The sequence below is a fragment of the Vigna angularis genome, chromosome 3 (genome assembly GCF_016808095.1).
Source record: "Vigna angularis cultivar LongXiaoDou No.4 chromosome 3, ASM1680809v1, whole genome shotgun sequence".
NCBI classification, from domain to species: Eukaryota; Viridiplantae; Streptophyta; class Magnoliopsida; order Fabales; family Fabaceae; genus Vigna; species Vigna angularis.
In genome coordinates, this window is record NC_068972.1 from 31,327,828 (window position 1) to 31,347,486 (window position 19,659).

At 33.5% G+C, this 19,659-nt stretch overlaps 2 protein-coding genes across 2 annotated transcripts; one reads left to right on the forward strand and one right to left on the reverse strand.

The window, feature by feature from the left end:
- Window positions 1-6,235: 6,235 nt before the first annotated feature.
- Window positions 6,236-7,347, reverse strand: LOC108324524 (uncharacterized). Its single transcript, XM_017557465.1, has 3 exons — window positions 6,736-7,347; window positions 6,476-6,667; window positions 6,236-6,400 (listed from the first exon to the last, which is right to left on the reverse strand). The coding sequence occupies exons 1-3, from the start codon at window positions 7,345-7,347 to the stop codon at window positions 6,236-6,238; spliced, it is 969 nt and encodes a 322-aa protein (XP_017412954.1).
- A 6,023-nt stretch (window positions 7,348-13,370) lies between these two features.
- Window positions 13,371-16,391, forward strand: LOC108325271 (putative pentatricopeptide repeat-containing protein At3g01580). Its single transcript, XM_017558317.2, has one exon. The coding sequence runs from the start codon at window positions 13,726-13,728 to the stop codon at window positions 15,835-15,837; it is 2,112 nt and encodes a 703-aa protein (XP_017413806.1). The 5' UTR covers window positions 13,371-13,725; the 3' UTR covers window positions 15,838-16,391.
- The last annotated feature ends 3,268 nt before the right edge of the window (window positions 16,392-19,659 follow it).

A 19,659-nucleotide genomic window follows, 5' to 3' on the forward strand; every position in this document is an offset into this window, starting at 1 on the left:
GGGAGTAGCACCCTCCAAATAAAACCTGATTTTGGGCCTTGAATTGCCATTTGGACCATTAAAACTTATATTCTCAGCTGCACAAATAAACATTAGAACATCCAAGAATAATTTATTCGCTAAAACTTACTTTTTACGTCTCTTTATTTCCCAAACCCAATAATTCCAATCATCACAAATTCACTTAAAATCAACCATTTAAACACAATTATCCCATCAAAATTTTAATTTTCAAACATAAATGTGGGTATAAATATGCAGTCATCACACCCCCACACTTATCCTTTTGCACTCCTGGGCAAAATTGATTAATTCCAAGACTTTGTTCTGAGTCATTTTATTTCATATTTGCACTTGGATCAAAGAATGAGCAGCACCAAACATAGATCAATCATTTAGGCATTACTTTGTTATTGACATGCAAATGGAATCACTTTATTCTTCACACATGAGTTAGCCTTTTTGAATTCTCAAGAAAATCAAATATGTAAGACAACACTCAAGTCAACATGTATCTATTTCTCCTCAACTCTCTCGAGTGTTTTTGGCTTGTGTTTACACTCAAAATACCAATGTAAGTAGACACCATTGATATTTAGCAAGACTCTAACATTCACACACTTCAGAAAACATGTAATTACTGATCATGCAGACTTTTTAAAGGTTGTATTGAGGCCAAGGCAAAGGTAGGAAATTTTCTTGGGATTTCTGAGCTTTTGAAATTGACATAGAAAGAGTAATGATATTTGATTTCAAAAACAAATCTATTTCTTGCTCTTTTAAGGAAGATTTACTTTTCTTTCTTCTTCTTTTCCTTTTTTTTTAAACTTCAATTTTTCATCTTCCTTTTTACCCTTTTTATTGTTTTGTGGGTGAGATACTCACCCACACACTTATTCATCACTTTAATTCTAACAGAATCCATTACTCCTTCTTCTTTCCTAAGGTAAGGAACATATGATTTTTCTTCTTTTTTTCATTTGACAATGACTGGGAACAAGAAAAAATAGGCTTAAGGCTCAAAGAGGGTTCCAATGGATTAATGTTAGGACAAGTTTATTTGGCCAAGTAGATAAAACAAGAAATGCCTCAATCATATCAAATCATGCATATTCACCTCAGTTGCACAACATAGAATCAAGCTAACTATTACAGTATCAACGAAACATGGGCAAATCACACAAGAAAAATAGGTATGGCACATGGTGGTCCATCCTTAACATTAAGTCCAAAACTCACATGGTTTCAAATTTCTTTCTCAAAAGATTTAATCAGAAAATTCTCAAGTCAACTCAATCAGCAAATCATAAAAGCAATCCACTCATATCAACATGACTCATTTTTTTTTCTCTTGAATTCATGATCATTCCAGTTACTGATTCAAACTCTCAAATCCAATGCAAATATTTATTCAAAACAAACAAAATAGGGAACAAAATTAATTGTTTCCCCACACCCCCACACTTAAACTATGCATTGTCCTCAATGTATGCCTTATATATAAAATGCAAAGAAAAAGTATGAGGGAACTTACCTCCTTCATGGTGGAAGGAATGCTAGTAGGACTTCTTTGGAAAAGTCATCCTGGATAGGAATGTTATGTTTTCCCTTTTCAATCCTACTAAGATGGTCAACTACTACATTCTGTGACCCACCTCTGTCTTGAATAGGAATCAACTTGTCCTTCTCGTTCTTGACCATTGTGATTCCATATTTCTCGGGAAGCACATGTATAGGGCCTACCCAAGTGTTGTTAGAATTTGAATATATAAGACCTGTTTGTAGCAACTTGGTGTCCTTTTTCTTTACAACCCCCATCAGTTGAGGATTCAGTCTTCCTTGAGGTTGTCTCACTGGTTTAGCATCCTCCTCCAAAAGTATTATATGCATGCAAAAAGAAGGGCTAATACCAGGAATATCTGCTAAAGTCCAGCCTATTGCTCTCTTGTGGTCTCTGATAACCTGTAATAGCTGTTTTTCCTGCTCATCAGTAAGCAATACAGATATAATAACAGGGAGTTTCCCATCCCTCTCAAGATAAGCATATTTCAAATGGGACGGTAAAGGTTTCAACTCCAAAATGGGTGGTTGCACCACAAATGGCAAACTTTTACTGCCTAAGGTAATCTCAGCCACCTCAACATCACACTCGGATGCCACAGAGGTATCATATATTAATACCGCGTCCTCAATATTATCTGCTTTACAGTTTCCTTTTCGTCCATAATTAGGCATGACATATTTGTAAAAGAAAAATTGTTTACAACATCACTTGATAAATCAATACAAAACAAAGAATGATCTTTAATCTGGTGCTTCCCAACTTCCAACACGTTGAACCGCACCTTCTCGTCTCCTATCTCCGTTGTCAATGATCCTACATGCACATCGTGCTGTCATCATGAAGGGTCTTCCCAAGATAATAGTTGTTGGACTGATTCCTTCATCATCCTTCATGTCCAAGATATAGAAATCTGCAGGAAAAATTAATTTGTCTACTCGGACAAGGACGTCCTCAAGCACACCTGCAAGGTTAACTATGCTACGGTTGGCCAGTTGAATGACCACACCAGTAGTCTTAAGAGGTCCCAGAGATAGAGAAGTAAACACTGATAAAGGCATTACATTTATGGAAGCCCCTAAATCTAGCATGGCATTGTCAAACTTTGAATTTCCAATAACACAAGGAACAGAAAACATACCTGGATCCTTGCATTTTTGTGGTATTTCATTATGTTTCTGAATCAAGCTTGACACATTTCTTCCCAAATTAACAACCTCATTATCCCTAAAACGCCTTGTATTTGTGCAAATTTCTTTTAAAAACTTGGCGTATTTAGGAATTTTCTTAACAGCATCTAACAAAGGACTATTAATCTCCACCTTCTTGAAAATATTTAAAAAAATAAAGATAAAATAAAAAAAATAAAAAATAAAAAAAAAAATAAAATAAAAATAAAAATAAGAATTAAATATTCAAAATACTAACCGTATTCCCCGGCAACGGCGCCAAATTTGATAACCTGTCTTTGAAGCTATCAAATTAATACTACTTTTCAAGGCAACTTCAGTATTGCCAAGTAGTATTCAAGAAGGTAGATAGGGCTAAAGTAACCCTGAGTCGTCTCCCAACGAACACGGAATTGCTTTTGAATATCTGACTCTTACGAATGCTATGCAATGCTTATGATAAAAGTAACATTTGGAGAATGTTTAAAGATCAAATAAGAAACATAAAACAGTTACGATGAAATAGGCTAATTCCACTGCTTTTCCAAGATAGATTCATCATCGGTTATTCACTGATAATTGTTCAATTGATTATTGCTTAAGTTTCAAATTAATTAAAGTACATTCTTAATTAATTTGAGGGCGATCATGCATTTAACCAAAGTAAATTCTCAATCAAATGCAAAACCTTACTAGATTATTCACAATAAATTCAACCAAAGTACATTCTCAATCAAATTTTATTGTGTTTAATCATGTCTATTCTTAAATCTCCTAACCAAGTTAAAAGTTAATCAATCAAAGTAAATTCTCAATTAATTATAGTTGAAATTATTACTACCAATCAAAGCACATTCTCAATTGATAGTAAAAACCATTTAATCATATGAAAGTTCCTAAATTAAATCAAAGTAGATTCTCAATTAAACCTAGAAACCCTTGAACTCGTATAATCAATATGCATGTAGATTCAAACACATTATGATGCAAAAATCTTTACTTTTAACAAGATAGAGAGATGAAAGACATAGAGAGAACAACTTAAATCAATAAGCAAAGTAAACAATTGCGTTAACTCAATCTAACCTCAGAATCCATAATGGAATTATAGCAGAATAGCCCTAGATGTTTAGCTCTCCATGAATGGAGTTGAATACAAGATGAAAGTAAGAGAGAGAGAAGTATGAGAGAATGAATGAAGTGAAGTCCCCTGGGTCTCTTTAAATAGGCTTGATTGGGCTTGGACTCTGAATATTCAGTTGATAGAATCTTTTATCTTATATCTTTGAAATAACTAAAAGATTTAAATAATTATAACATTATTTGGAAGATATTTTCTGTTGATATTCCTAAATTAAATTAATTCAACAACTGAAAATTATTTTTTTATCTTTTCTGACTTTCCAAAATTGCACAAATACCTTGAAATTTCCCATATCTGCACTTTAGCCCCTTATGAATTTCTGAAATTGCAGGAAAGCCCCTCAGTTTGACCACTTTTGACCAGAGGAGACTTGTTGACCTGCTTTGACCAGCTTTGACCCAGCTTGCACGCACCAATCAAGGCTTCACACGTGGTAGTCCTCTTCCTTCCCCAATTAGGGTTTCAGATTAGGGGAAAGGAGAAAGGTTTCCTCCTGCGCCGTCACGAGCGAAGATGCGAGAGGGTTCCTACTGTTTCTGGTTTTCCTGAGTGCAGGTTTGGTTTGACGTGCTGCCATGGTTGCCGGATGAAGAAACTCGTGCAAGGATGGTGATGAGTGTGGTACGCGACGGCCATGGAGGTTTCGCATTTGGTTGCAAGACTGCATGCGTTGTTGTGGTTATTGGCCGTGGAAGAAGATGGTCGCGGCGTGGCAGCGAAGAACTCGTGAAGAAGAAAGGTTGCGCAATGGCGGCTAGGGTTCTGCTAGATTAGGGTTTCTCTGTTAGAGAAGACAAGGCTGACGTGGCAAGAGGCATGATGTGGCATGTTCTGGTTGGTTTATTTGGTGTACAAAGGATTAATGACGTGGCAACTTCTCAATGGTCAGATCTGTGTGTGGAGGATTTGGACACGTGGCATGATCTGGTGGAGTCTAGCTTAGGAGGGGTATGGGTAGGGAAATTTAGGAGGTGTATTTAGAATAGGGTTATTGTTTGGCTTAGTATTGGGCCTGTTTAAGAGAAGAGGGGTGTATGTAAGGAAATTGGGAGGTGCAAGGGTAAAAGTTACCTGTTTGGCCCATCTGTACATTATTTTCCAAATAAAACCTGATTTTGGGCCTTGAATTGCCATTTGGACCAATAAAACTTATATTCTCAGCTGCACAAATAAACATTAGAACATCCAAGAATAATTTATGTGCTAAAACTTACTTTTTACGTCTCTTTATTTCCCAAACCCAATAATTCCAATCATCACAAATTCACTTAAAATCAACCATTTAAACACAATTATCCCATCAAAATTTTAATTTTCAAACATAAATGTGGGTATAAATATGCACTCATCAGTGACACCCTTTGTCGTCATTTGCCTGAGCGTGTGCTGAGGCAATTTGGGTTTCAGCAAGACATTCCACGATCACCGACTACGGTTCCAGATGCAGATGTAGTGGCCATTAATCATGTTTGGTTGCACTTCAGAGCTCACGTTGTGAGTAATGTCAGACATGCAGCATCCCCTTCTGACTGTGTCGATGGGTACATTCAGTGGTTCAGGAGGGTTTCGCATCCTTATATTATTGTTGTTGTAGATGACGCGCGACCGGCTCTTGCGCCTAGATAGCGCCCCGATGTTCCACAGCAGGCACGACCCCATCGTAGATCGTCTCCACCTTCACCATCTGGCGCCCTGGTATGTTATTTTTCATTGCTTATATTATTAAATTTTGATCACCTTGTTTATTTAATTGTTTGATATAATTATAATGCAGGCTAGATTTAGGCGAATGGCGAGAATGTTACAGTCCTTGATATCGTGTCGTCATGTCACCGAGGGTACTGTTGCACATCAAGTGTCAGTGGACCTGCTTCAGATTGCTAATGAGGGCATCGACGAATATTCCCCAACTAGGAGAGGGCAGAGGCATGTGCGTGGTAGACGGTCGACGTCTAATTGATAGGACTTTGTATTTCATTTTTTCATTATGTATTACAGGACTTTATATTTCCTTTTTCTCATTATATATTATTTGACATCATATTTTCTTTGTATTTGTAATAGACATTTATAATTTCTTATAATTTCAATGTTTTCATTTTGAGTTACATGTTCTTTTATATTGGTTATATAGATGATCAAATATTTATATGTTTAAGTGGAAAAAAAATAAGAACTTAATTAACAACAACTAATATAAATATCAGGAATACTGATAATATAAATATCTTCATACATAAATAAATACTACATAAATATCACGAATAATAATAATATAAATATCACGAATAATGACAATAAGTACTTAAATAACAAAATATAATAGTGTATTTTTACATATCTTCATACATAATATAAATATCATGAATCACCTAAGTCAACATAAGATGTTGTTATGTCCATCAACTGTTCAAATGCGTGCATCCTACTAGTATAAATAGATGACCACGCTCGTGCCTCAGGATAACAGTGGGTTGAGGACATGATATTCACCATGGACAACGGACAACCTTCTTGTATCTTAACCTGCATTATACAAATTACAATAATTAATTGAGTGATAAGTAATTTTAAAATGAAATCATAAAAAAATGCACTTACCTGTACAAAATGACATCCATGAACATGTCCTATACAAATTAAGCGATGTTGAGTGATATCAGAAGGTGGTGTGGAACGTAGTGGGAAGATAGTATAATTTTGAGAGTATGACAAACACACTAAGATAACGTTATACCGGTTAGCAATTGCATAACCAATGTCTGGTAATGTCATCCACTTGCTCATGTTAGCCTATTATGAATAAAAGTTGTTAGAAAAAAAATGTAATAAATAAACTACATAAAACGGGAAACACTTACCGCCGACAGTGATTGCACCAACAAAGAGTTTCTCAGTTCTTCTAGTCTATCATAGCCTCCTACTAGGCTTGCATATTCATCACGCCATGCACTGAGTTCTTTGTACAACTCATTCCTGACAACGGGCCATGAATCTTCTCCGAGTCCTAACAACGCAGCAATGCATCTATACCCACAGTGACCATCATCCACAACATCAACAACGTCCACAATGAAGGGGTGAGTAGTAGAATGAAACTGGTCTATCATTGGAACTCTCCTTTTCTTCATTACTTTTGGCTTTGATTGTAATTTACTTCTCACAGATGAAGATTCTATGGTTGAATGAAAGGCATCCACATACTCAAAATATGATGGATCCCGCGTAGTAGACCTTTCACTTCGTTTAACTTTACTTTTTTGTGCACCCTTTGTCTTGACTTTATGTAATGGAGGGACCATTGATGTCAATGTAGGACAAACAATCTCAAGTAAATTCTGCTTGATGGTGACTTTACCGCCAATGTCAACCTCATTGAATCGTTCTTCTACTTGTTTCAACTCATCTTTAATGGATAACTGAGGCTCAGTTTCATTTAATTCAACATTTGAGAAATGCAATCTTCGCCACATGATATGAAATTCACCTATAGGGATCATCCTAGGATCATATCGTGCTAATTCACATGCACATGGGACACCAAATGTACGTCTCAATACGCATCCACACTATGAGGAGTCCAATCCTATCTGCTGCACTATTTTCAATTCCTTAGCAATAAGATCCAATGCATATCGAGACACACGCCTAATAAGTTCTCTATATCTGTAGCCTTTAAAATGGTCACTCATGAGCAACAAACTACTTTCAAATGACGCCTTAATCTTGTTGTGTTGTAGACGTTATGAATATTATCCCAACAAGAACACAAATCACCCATACTATTGCCCAGAACTTTCTTCAGGCTCCAATGAGCAGATTCAACCCTGAAACAAAAAAAAAACCTTCAACAAGTACAAATAAATATTTATCTATAAAACAAATAAATAAAATAACATTACAACATACCTATTTGTGGTTGTGTTCCCTAAATGCATTACTTTGTTCGTCCAGAACTTTACAAAGTATGTGCTGTACGGAATAATCCAAGTCTGATTCACATATTCAAAGAACAAAGGCCATGAACTGCTTGCGTATTGAAAACCATTCACATACTCAGCAAACAAGCTTTCATCAGCACAATCCATCACATTTTCCCATGCATCCATCAACACTTCCCAAACCTCAGTAGAATGAACTAACATTTTGCATTTAGCTTTAACATTTTTAAGGATATGGAACCGACATAACATCTGATATGACTCAGGGAATACATTTGCTATGGCATTCATCAAAGCCAAGTCTCGGTTAGTGACAATGACTTTAGGACCACCCTCAGATGTTAAAAATAAACCTTTCAGCTTTTCCAAAGCTCATGTGAAATTACTCTACCTTTCAGTAGACAAGAAAGCAAATGCTGCTGAGAAGGTTAACCCTGTAGACGTCATACCCACAATCTCAAGCAACGGAAGTCTATATCTATTTGTTTTATATGTGGAATCCATCATAAATACAACATTAAATGAGTTTAACAATTTGACTGCATCAGGATGTGTCCAAAACAAGTCCCTAACAACCTCTGAATCATCAGCACACCTACTCCAGTGAATGTACTTATCCCGATCCAACAACATCATAAGTTGTTGTAGTTCAGTTCTGGACCCTCTTAATGATCGTTTATACGCATGCCTTGCGTTGTAGATTTGTTTAATCGTTGTGACATTTCGATCATTATTTTGTTTGAGTGTTAATAAAATATTTGTAGGTGTAACTTTACTTTTTGTCATATAAACCAATAATGACTTCTCACTCGTATTTAATCTGCCAGCATAAGGGTGACCAATTAAAGTTTCAGGCAACTCATGGTTGTGATGTCCACACATCACCTTCAACACCCATCTGGCCCCATCTGAACATGGTTTACCCTTTAATCTAAACGGACATTCACATTTACGAGTGCCGTATACACTAGCCACTGCATCAGCTTTGTATTTCCTATATTTTCCCCCTCTTTCACATCCAAGTATGACGAACGTTTTTCTTCCCCGTACACCAGTAGCTATGTCAGATCTTACTATTACCACAACAAATCCTAAATCATAAGTCATCCCTCTTACACATTGAATTAAGTGCTCCCGTGAACGAAATATTTCATTTGTTGTAAATTTATTTGTTAAATCTCTCTCTACAACTTTGCTAATTGATGAAGACAAATCAGATTTCAAACTACAACCAATTTGAGAATCCATATAAAGATATTCATCCATTTTAAATAATAATCACCTACAAAATTATAATGAGCCTTATTAACATAATTAATAATTAATCAAACAAATATAAAAATATTAATATAATTAAATTATATATTTGATATAAATAAAGTAATAAGTAATTTTTATATAATTATAAAATTGTTAAAAAATTAAAGATACAAAAATCATGTATAAAAAATATATATTTTACAAAATTATTACGTTTAAAAACTAATTATATATAACATCCAAAATTAAAAATGTAAATATAAACTAATATAAATATACATTATTAAAATACATTAAAAATATATTCAAAAATAAAAAATCAAAATATTTAAATTAAATTATTAAAATATCTAATAAAAAAATAAAACAAACCCTAAAATAAAAACGAAACCTTGAACGGATGACATCCTTCAACGGATGTCAACATCCGTTTAAGGTAAAACGGATGTCGACATCCGTTTTACCTTAAACGGATGTTGACATCCGTTGAAGGATGTCATCCGTTCAAGGTTTCGTTTTTATTTTAGGGTTTTATGGAAGGTTTATTGGACTATGCACCTGGAGCAAGCACCACAAACGCACTCCACCACTCCACGCACGAGAGCAACACTATATCACCACAAGAAGAAGATTGCTTGATAATTCTTTCCACCACCACAAGAGGAAGATTGCTTGATAATTCTTTCCACCACCACCAACCTTTGCAACTTGTAGTATCTCACACCAGAGAGAGGAATAAGTATAATGTTAAAATAAAAGAAAAATATTTTACTCATGCAAGGGACTATATAGGTTATTAGTGAAATAGGCTAGAGTAAAATTAAAAAATAATAACCCTAAAAATAAAATTTTACTGAGGGACAAAATAGTAAAGGGGAGGTGGAGGGAGAAAGGTGTGGTGGTGGAGGGAGCAACACCCAAAATGCAATGTTTCACTAATCTTCCTAAAGGGCTTTAAGAGGGTTACTCCCTACACCACCCCACTTTGCTCCTTGCACCATCACATTTTTTTAAAATTCCAAAACTATCCTTTATATTTTAAAATATCCTACACCTCCACCTCTTTTCTTCAACGGATGTCAATATCCGTTGAAGAAAAAATTCTTCAACGGATGTGGCACATCCGTTGAGTTTTTTTTTTTTTTAGTTTTTTAATTTATTATATTTTAAATTAATATATAAATATTATTTAATTTTTTAAAAATTATTACTTAATTATTTATAAATTAATTTTATTTTATTTAATAAAATAATAATTATTAATTTAATTTATGTATTATTTTTTAAATAATAATTAAAATAAATTATTATTTAAAAAATAATACATAAATTAAATTAATAATTATTATTTTATTAAATAAAATAAAATTAATTTATAAATAATTAAGTAATAATTTTTAAAAAATTAAATAATATTTATATATTAATTTAAAATACAATGAATTAAAAAATTAAAAATTAAAAAAAAAAAGAAACTCAATGGATGTGGCACATCCGTTGAAGAATTTTTTCTTCAACGGATATTGACATCCGTTGAAGAAAAGAGGTGGAAGTGTAGGATATTTTAAAATATAAAGGATAGTTTTGGAATTTTAAAAAAATGTGGTGGTGCAGGAAGCAAAGTGGGGTGGTGTAGGGAGTAACCCTCCAACTTCAGCTACATGCAGATTAAATGGGTTTTTTAACAATGCTGGCCCAATAGCTTTCTTCAGCCCAAACAGCCAAAAAGAAGAGATAAAAGCCTACAAAAGAAATAAAAAAAATTATTTATTTTTCTGAATATTTATATCTAAAGAAGAAAAAGACTTATTTATTTAAAAACCTATTTATTTAACTAAAAAGGAAAAATTAACACTATTTCTATCAAAAGCCTATTTTTATCCTAATTACTCTAAACTATACTAATTCTAATGAATTAAAAACTAAAATATCCTAAGAGAAGAGTATTAACAGAGAAAAATAGAGAAATAGAGAGTTAACAATAGCCAATAGAGAATCATATTCTTAGGTGACTCACAAAGTTGAGAAAAAATCTATGCAAAATTTCTCTATATATTCATGAGCGATTTTACAAGGTGTGAGCTCCTCTATTTATATAAGTGAAATTGAGGGTTGAGCAAAAGGGAGGGATTTGAATTTCCCATGATGTCCTAAATTCATGCCCCATTTAGAGGATCGAGTGTCAAGTGAAACTCATAATGCTTTCCACATTGCACCATGTGCTAAATGAGAATGCGCACCTAGCCTTGAATGACTGATCCCAGGGTTTCTTTTGGACCAATCTTAGCCCAATTGAAATCTTAGGTAGGTTGCTCTAACCTGTACAAAGATAATCCCAAACGAAGATCAAATTATTATACTACTTAACTCAAATATAATGCATAAATAACCTACACTATTTGTTTGAAATACAAGGCTAAAATGTTTATTATTACTTTGTACATTTTATTATTACTTTGTACAGAGTGATCCTTTTCAGAAATAATCTTGGATCGAAGGATTATTAAAAGTCTAATAGAATCCACACATCTTATAAGTTTTTAAACTCAAGGTCTATTATGCCTTTAATTATGGAAAAAAAATGGTTGGCAATATGCAAAGATAAGTTGTAATTTTAAAAATAAATATAAAAGAAATGAAAGAGTAACAAGTGTAATAATCCACTTGGGTGTCAAATTTATTGAATAAGTTAGATATTAATAAGATATTTGTAAGAAAAAAAAAGTGAAAATGTATATTTTTTAACCTAAATCATAATAAATCTAATTTAATTTTCATAAAAAAATATTTAAATTTTTAAAAAAGTAAAAAATATAAGATAATTGTAATTTATATGATAAGTTTACAATTTCTCTCTCTCTAAGAATATTCATAGATAATTTTTGTTTAAATAAATTATATATTTAAAATTATGTTATTATCTCAAATAATAAAAGACTTTTCTTTTAGAGTAAAAAACGTTTTTTTTTTATTTCATCTTTATGTTATTTTTTTTATTTAATGTAAAAATAAGTAAAAAAGAAAAAATGTATCACCTTATTTAAACAAGTTCAAGCTAAAAATATTTAAACAAGTATATATTAAACATAAAATGAGCTTGAATTTGCATAAAGCACACTATAACAAAAACATGAAAAATAAGTTATATTAAGAAAACAAGTTTCATAATGTGTAACTATATTATAAAATTCAATTCGTGAAATGTAAACTATATGATTATTTATACATTTTCAGCATGTATTTTGTTTGCTTTATCCAATTTCATTTTTTATTGTTATTTTTATTTAACTTAGTTCTTTTATTTTTTTAAAGCAGTCTAATTTAATTATTTGCCACTAACATGTATTCATATTACAATTTTTATTTTTTTTTCTAAAAACATAAACTATCATATTAGTTATAGTCGTGACAGTGGCAATGTCATGTGAAAGTATTATTATAAGAGTGATTTTTAATTTAATTTTTATATTTAATTTTTTTATTTAATTTAACTTTTTTTTAAATAGATCAATTTGTCACTCTCTAATTTGAGACCAATAATAATCAAACTTAATTATAATTTATATATACATATGTTAAAATAATCTTTTAGAATGTATATATTAAATCATTCCACCTAAATATTTAAATTATTTTATCTTTTATTTGTGTAGAAAATTATAAGTGTAAAGATGAAAATATAATTTTTTACACTGTAAAAAATAAAATAATTTTAATATTTAAGTAGAGTAATTTGATGTTTAAATTTCAAAAGATTTTAATATGTATATATAAATTGTAATTAAATTTAATAATTAGCTTTTAATTGGAGAAAGACCAAATTTCTCCATTTTTTTAAGAAATTAGATTAAATTAAATCAAAATTTTATATATAGATATTAAATTGAAAACAACTATGTGACAATAACACTAACCTGCATTATCATTGTCATATAACACTATTATAAGCTAAGTGACACTTAATATTTTTCTTAAAAAATTAAAAACTAAAAGTTTCACTATTAATACGTACAAACACGTCGGTAATATTAACATAACAAAAATAATTAAATTGTACCTCTTTTAAAAAGAAGACAACTAAATTAACAAAATAAAAATAAGAGGAGAAAATTAAACCAACAAAATATGAAAACCAAATGTATAATTAAGGTTATAATATATTTATTTGGATTTGATCTTTATGTTATTTTTTTATTTTGCATAAAAAAAAGTAAAAAGAAAAAAAAAACTACTGATTTATTAAATATAAAATTGTGATTTTACAAAGTTCCCAAATTTATTTGTTTTTCAGCACCTGAAGGATCCCAAATCTCCTCCGAAACGGTGTTATCTTTCCCTTTAAGCTTTTTACATGAATTAGTTTTCATTTTCGTTGAAATTAATGACTAATGATGTGTTGGAACTGGTGCCATATTGGCATAAGTTGTTAACTACTGTAATGAATGCTTTGTTCGTCCTGTTTCTCTACGTGTGTTCTTCCTTGATTCAACCAAAGTATGTTTAATTAAAGCCCATGTACTAATTGTTTCAGTTATATGGCTTATCAACAGACATGATTGCATAAAAAGAACATGATTGAGAGCTTCAAATTCAGAAGCTATGAATTAGCTGAGATGCTCTTTAGGTTATAGAAGTCATCAGTCATTATACATGAAAAGAAGGGATCTTTTAGTCAAGCTCTTGGGGACTTGCTGCAGTAAGATATCAGTTACACAGTTGCACTCACAGTGTTTGAAACTGGGCCTCGCCCATGATAGTTTCGTTGTTACAAAGCTTAATGTTCTTTATGCTAGATATGCATCCCTTTTTCATGCACATAGGCTGTTTGAAGAAACGACTTGTAGAACTGCCTATTTATGGAATGCTTTGCTTAGGAGCTACTTTATGGAGGGAAGATGGGTGGTGACATTATCTCTATTCTATCAAATGAGTGCCAATGCAGTGTCAAGTGAGGAAAGACCTGACAATTACACACTGTCTATTGCTCTTAAATCGTGTGCAGGTTTGCGGAAGCTTGAGCAGGGGAAAATGATTCATGGATTTCTCAAGAAGGGGAAGATAGATAATGACATGTATGTAGGGTCTGCACTGATTGAGCTGTACTCAAAATGTGGACAAATGAATGATGCTTTGAAAGTGTTTACTGAGTATTCAAAACCAGATGTGGTTTTATGGACTTCAATAGTTACTGGGTATGAGCAGAATGGCTGTCCTGAACTTGCACTTGCATTTTTCTCCCGAATGGTTGTGTTGGAGCAAGTAAATCCCGATCCAGTAACACTTGTTAGCGCTGCTTCTGCTTGTGCCCAGTTATCTGATTTTAACACAGGAAGAAGTGTACATGGATTTGTGAAACGAATGGGTTTTGACACCAAGTTATGTTTGGCCAATTCTATGCTAAATATGTATGGAAAACTTGGTTCTATTAAGAGTGCAGCTAATTTGTTCAGGGAAATGCCAAATAAGGATATTGTATCTTGGAGCTCAATGATAGCGTGTTATGCTGATAATGGAGCTGAAACCAGCGCATTAGATCTTTTCAATGAAATGATAGATAAAAGAATTGAACCCAATAGGGTTACAGTGATTAGTGCATTGAGGGCTTGTGCTTCCAGTTCAAATTTGGAAGAAGGTACACATATCCATAAATTGGCAATCAACTATGGATTCGAGTTGGATATCATTGTCTCTACAGCTCTTATTGATATGTACATGAAGTGTTTTTCGCCCGCAAAAGCAATTGACCTTTTCAACAGAATGCCCAATAAAGATGTAGTTTCTTGGGCTGTTTTGTTTAGTGGGTATGCTGAAGTTGGAATGGCACACATGTCCTTGACGTTTTTTTGCAACATGTTATCAAGTGGAACACGACCTGATGCTATTGCTCTGGTGAAGATTCTTACTGCAAGTTCAGAATTAGGGATTCTTCAACAAGCTGTGTGCCTTCATGCTTTTATAACTAAAAGTGGATTTGAAAATAATGAATTTATTGGAGCATCACTCATAGAGTTGTATACAAAGTGCAGTAGTATAGATAATGCTAACAAGTTTTTTAAAGGATTGGCTCATAAAGATGTTGTTACCTGGAGCTCAATGATTTCCGCATATGGATTCCATGGGCAAGGAGAAGAGGCTTTGAAATTATTTTATGAGATGACTAATCTTTCAGATGTTCAGCCTAACGAGGTAACCTTTGTCTCAATTCTATCTGCCTGTAGTCATGCAGGTTTGATTGAAGATGGGATAAAGATGTTTCACGTCATGGTGAATGAGTATCAATTGATGCCCAATTCAGAGCATTACGGGATTATGGTTGATCTTCTTGGTCGAATGGGAGAGTTGGATAGGGCCTTGGACTTGATTAATGGCATGCCCATGCAAGCTGGCCCTCATGTATGGGGAGCCTTACTTGGTGCATGTCGTATACATGAAAATATAAAGATGGGGGAGTTTGCAGCTCAGAATCTTTTCGTGTTAGATCCTAATCATGCAGGGTATTATATACTGTTATCAAATATATATTGTGTGGACAATAATTGGCTTGATGCTGCAAAAGTCAGGACATTGATAAAGGAGAATAGGTTGAAGAAGACTGTTGGTCAAAGCATGGTTGAGATAAAGAATAAAGTTTACAGTTTCATTGCTGGTGACAGATTGCATGGTGAATCTGATCAGATTTATGAAATGCTAAGAAAATTAGATGCAAAAATGAGGGAAGAAGGTTATGATCCTCCAATATTGTCACAGGAAATACAGTTCTAGTATCGGCTATGTGGAACATTAAATCTGATGGGAAGTTATCCGATGGCAGAACTAAAAAGCATACATATCCCTTCTAAACAAAATGTTGCCACCATAAAAATACCTTGAAATCTAAATGGTTAAAGGATTTTATGGATGGCTTCAAGATATTAGAATATTATTTTCATTCCTGGAAGCTAAATGATGACACTTACTAGGCCATTATTGCTGACATCTTTTAGATTATATAGTGTACTCCCCATTACTTATTATAATTAGTTAGTGAATTTATTTTCTACTTTTCAATAGCTCTTGATGGTAGATAGCTTAAGTTTACAGCACTGTTGTTGATACCCTTTTAGTTAAACTGCTGTACTTGGATTGTAAAAGTTGTGTTTAGAAAATACTTTTGCAGGCACTTTTCTGCAGTTTGATTTCTTCACAATGAACAATTTGAGAATTAAGTACATTAGTTGAGAGGGGCTCATTCCTGCTGGTGAATTTGTTTTGATGGTATTGTGGTAAACATTTATGTTGTTATGATGCCTATTTTTATCTGTATATTTCTTAATCTTGTTAGGGCAGCTCTACCAAGATTACATTATCTGGCCGAGCACATATTTTTGCTTACGGTGGATCATATCTAACATCGAGTTCAATACATCTCTTGACATCTAGTAGTTAAATTTACTGGTATAGATTTGTGTAGTTGTTTTAAACAGAAGAAGCGAGAATTATCTCATTTAATACTCAAGTCACTATCATATGCACCAAATCCTCGTAAATGTATTTCTCATTCTGTCCATTATCCCTATATACAAGTTACTGAATATCATATTAACTAACTCAACCTTTTCTGTAATACAATTTTTTATAGGCATTTTGGAATCTCAAATTTAGCCTCTATGCATCCTAATTCTGACTCAGTTCTAGTCTTGCTCACTAGAATTAGTACTAATTCAGTCCTAAACTCCCCTAATATGCACCAAATTCTTTACTGGTATGCTACTAATTTGGTAACACTGATAGAAAAGCGTTGGGACCAGTTTTTATTTTTATGTTGCAAAAGAAACTAACTGAAGTGACCCCTATGTTGGCACTGTTCAATACTATAAGATTAAACTCAACTATCAAAACTATAAGGATGAAGGAGAAAGATGCCGTTGGTTTAGGGAAAAACTCTGGCTTTCTGACCTTCTGTTATGAATTATACAGAAATCAGATCCCTTGAAACACAAGAAATTGAAGGGTCCTTATATATATTCCTGCAGTTTCTATATATGTCTATATATGTATAGTAAGATAATGTTTTATAGATACAAGTGACAGATACAGCCGGTCCAGATGGTGTGGTATAAGTCATTAACATTTTGAGCTACTGGCTTAGCTATATAAATTGTTTTGAACATGTAAGCATTTTGAGGAGTATAATTTTTTTAATTGTTAGGTTATTTGACTATTTAATTACTAATTGGCCTTAAATTGAACCAAAGCATGTCAATCGTGATCTACAGTTAAAATTTATTGCTGTAGTTCTCAAGAAATATATATTAATGGCTAAAAACCTTTGGTCCGAAAGTTTATAAATAAATTAGGCAGTCTGCAGATTTATAGAGTTGTTTCAGTGTCACTAGTCATTTCAAATTTGAATCATGAGTACACAACTGTATTTAATACTTAAAGGAGAATTTTGATGATCTATATCACTGTTAATTTTGTTGTTTTAACTATCATAATTATAAGACTTAATATCAATTTTGTTCCTAATTTTGTTAGTTGTGTTTAAAGTGATTTTCTTATTTTGGATTAAATATGTTTTTAGTCCCTAAACTATTGGTCGTTTCTGGTTTTCGTCCCTCTTTCAAAGTAAGGTACAATTTGGTCCTCATTCTTTTCAAAACGTTCGTTTTAGTTCTCGGAATTTTGGTTTTAGTCCTCATTTGTTGCTAAATGAGGACCAAATTTTTAAACCGTGTTTAGTTTTCGAGGACTAAAACGAACGTTTTGAAAAGAATGAGGACCAAATTGTACCTTACTTTGAAAGAGGGACGAAAACCAGAAACGACCAATAGTTTAGGGACTAAAAACATATTTAACCCTCCTATTTTTGAGTATTTTAGAGTGGTCACATGTTACGTATCCGAGTCGGAGACATAATTAAACACGATCACAATAGGTAGAAAAGACAATGAACGAATGATAATGAACGAATGAATCTTTTTTATTGATGATAATATCTGAATAAACAAAAGTAAACAATAATTGGGAGCATAACCTCCTTCAATTACTTGGGAGCATAACCTCCCTCACAGGAGCATAGTCGTCTGTCAACAAACTCAATAATAAAAAACATGCCCTAAACAATAGCATCTAGCTTTATTTATATTAAATATTTTCCTAGAATATAATTTTATTTACTATTATTAACTTATACTGAATATTTTCCTAGGATATAATTCTATTTACTATAATTAACTTATACTGAATATTTCCCTAGAATATATATTTATTTACTCTAATTAACTTGTATGGGATATTCTCCTCAATTGTGGCTCCCTTTTACTATAATTAGTTCTCGCCCATCCTAACAGCTGCGACAGTTAGGATGGTAATTCTTCAACCGTTCGGCTCAGGTCCTTCACTGCTTCCCGCCGCTCGGCTCGAGCTCTCACCATCTTCCGTCGTTCGGCTCGACTCCCCACAACCTACCACATTTCGGCTTGACCTTTCTCTGCTTCCCCCTTTTCGGCCTGGTCGCTCCTCGTTGTTCACTGTTCGGCCTGCTCGCTCCTCGTTGTCCACCTTTCGGCCTGGTCGCTCCCTACCTTCCACCGTTCGGCCTGATCGTTCCCTGTCTTCCACCGTTCGGTGCCCTTCTCCTTCTCTCCTATACCTTCTTCTCTCATATACCTTGTACCCTAACATCAAATGTTTTATAAAAATGGTTGAAGTTAGTCCTTTTTGCTGACGGCGTTAAAAAATGCTAATGGTGTAATGTCCACCTTAGCCTATAGTGAATGATTTGTCCACCACATTTTTCCACGTCATCACCCTCTTCCACCAGAAATCCTAATTCCCATTGCCTTCTCCTTCCACCGTCACCTACCATCTTCGCCGACCACCACCTTTATCGTCGTCAGCCTTGCACCATCAATGTTCAACCTTGCACTACGATAAACCAAAAACACAGTGCCACCCAAAACACTACCATAGACCACATTCGTCCAAGTTGAGAAATCCCTTCTCGCGCTCCTTCGTCAAACCAAACCTCCACATCAAATCCCTAAAACCACAAAGAAATAGAAACCCTCAATTCATTCAGAATCCTAATCACGGAGAACCCCTAAAATCGTGAGACCAAATCGTGAGTTCATCTTCTCCTTCGCGATTTGGATGTTTTTGTAGGTTCCATGGAGGCACTGTGAGATTGGAGGTTTATGTTGTTTGAATTTGCAGATCAATGACAGGTTAAATATGCTTTTCGTCCCTTAAGTTTTTTGGTTTTAGTCCCTACTCAAAACTTTGATGGCTTTTAGTCTTCTTAGTATTGAAACATTTAATATTAGTCCTTGAAAATGGACGGCGTCAAGTTTTTATTGATCTAGCAAACGGCGAGGCCATGTCTTCTGCCAGCTTCTGTCTTAAGTATCTGCCACGTTGCTTGTTTAATTAATGGAATGAGATTAAGTGATTGGCACGTGTGTGGGTGATTGAAATCAGATTACGAATTAGGGCTCTTCTTCGTGATCTCAATTGGGGGCAAAGTTGGGTTCTTCTTCGTGATCTCAGTTGGGGGCAAATCTGGGTTCTTCTTCGTAATCTCAGTTGAAGGTTGGAGTTCGT

Coding starts and splice junctions, on each gene's coding strand:
- LOC108324524 (XM_017557465.1), bottom strand. CDS start 7,347: ATGTGGCGAAGATTGCATTTCTCAAATGTTGAATTAAATGAAACTGAG. Junction 6,668..6,735: donor TGGTGCAATCACTGTCGGCG/GTAAGTGTTTCC, acceptor TATTCATAATAG/GCTAACATGAGCAAGTGGAT. Junction 6,401..6,475: donor ATGGATGTCATTTTGTACAG/GTAAGTGCATTT, acceptor TGTATAATGCAG/GTTAAGATACAAGAAGGTTG.
- LOC108325271 (XM_017558317.2), top strand. CDS start 13,726: ATGAAAAGAAGGGATCTTTTAGTCAAGCTCTTGGGGACTTGCTGCAGT.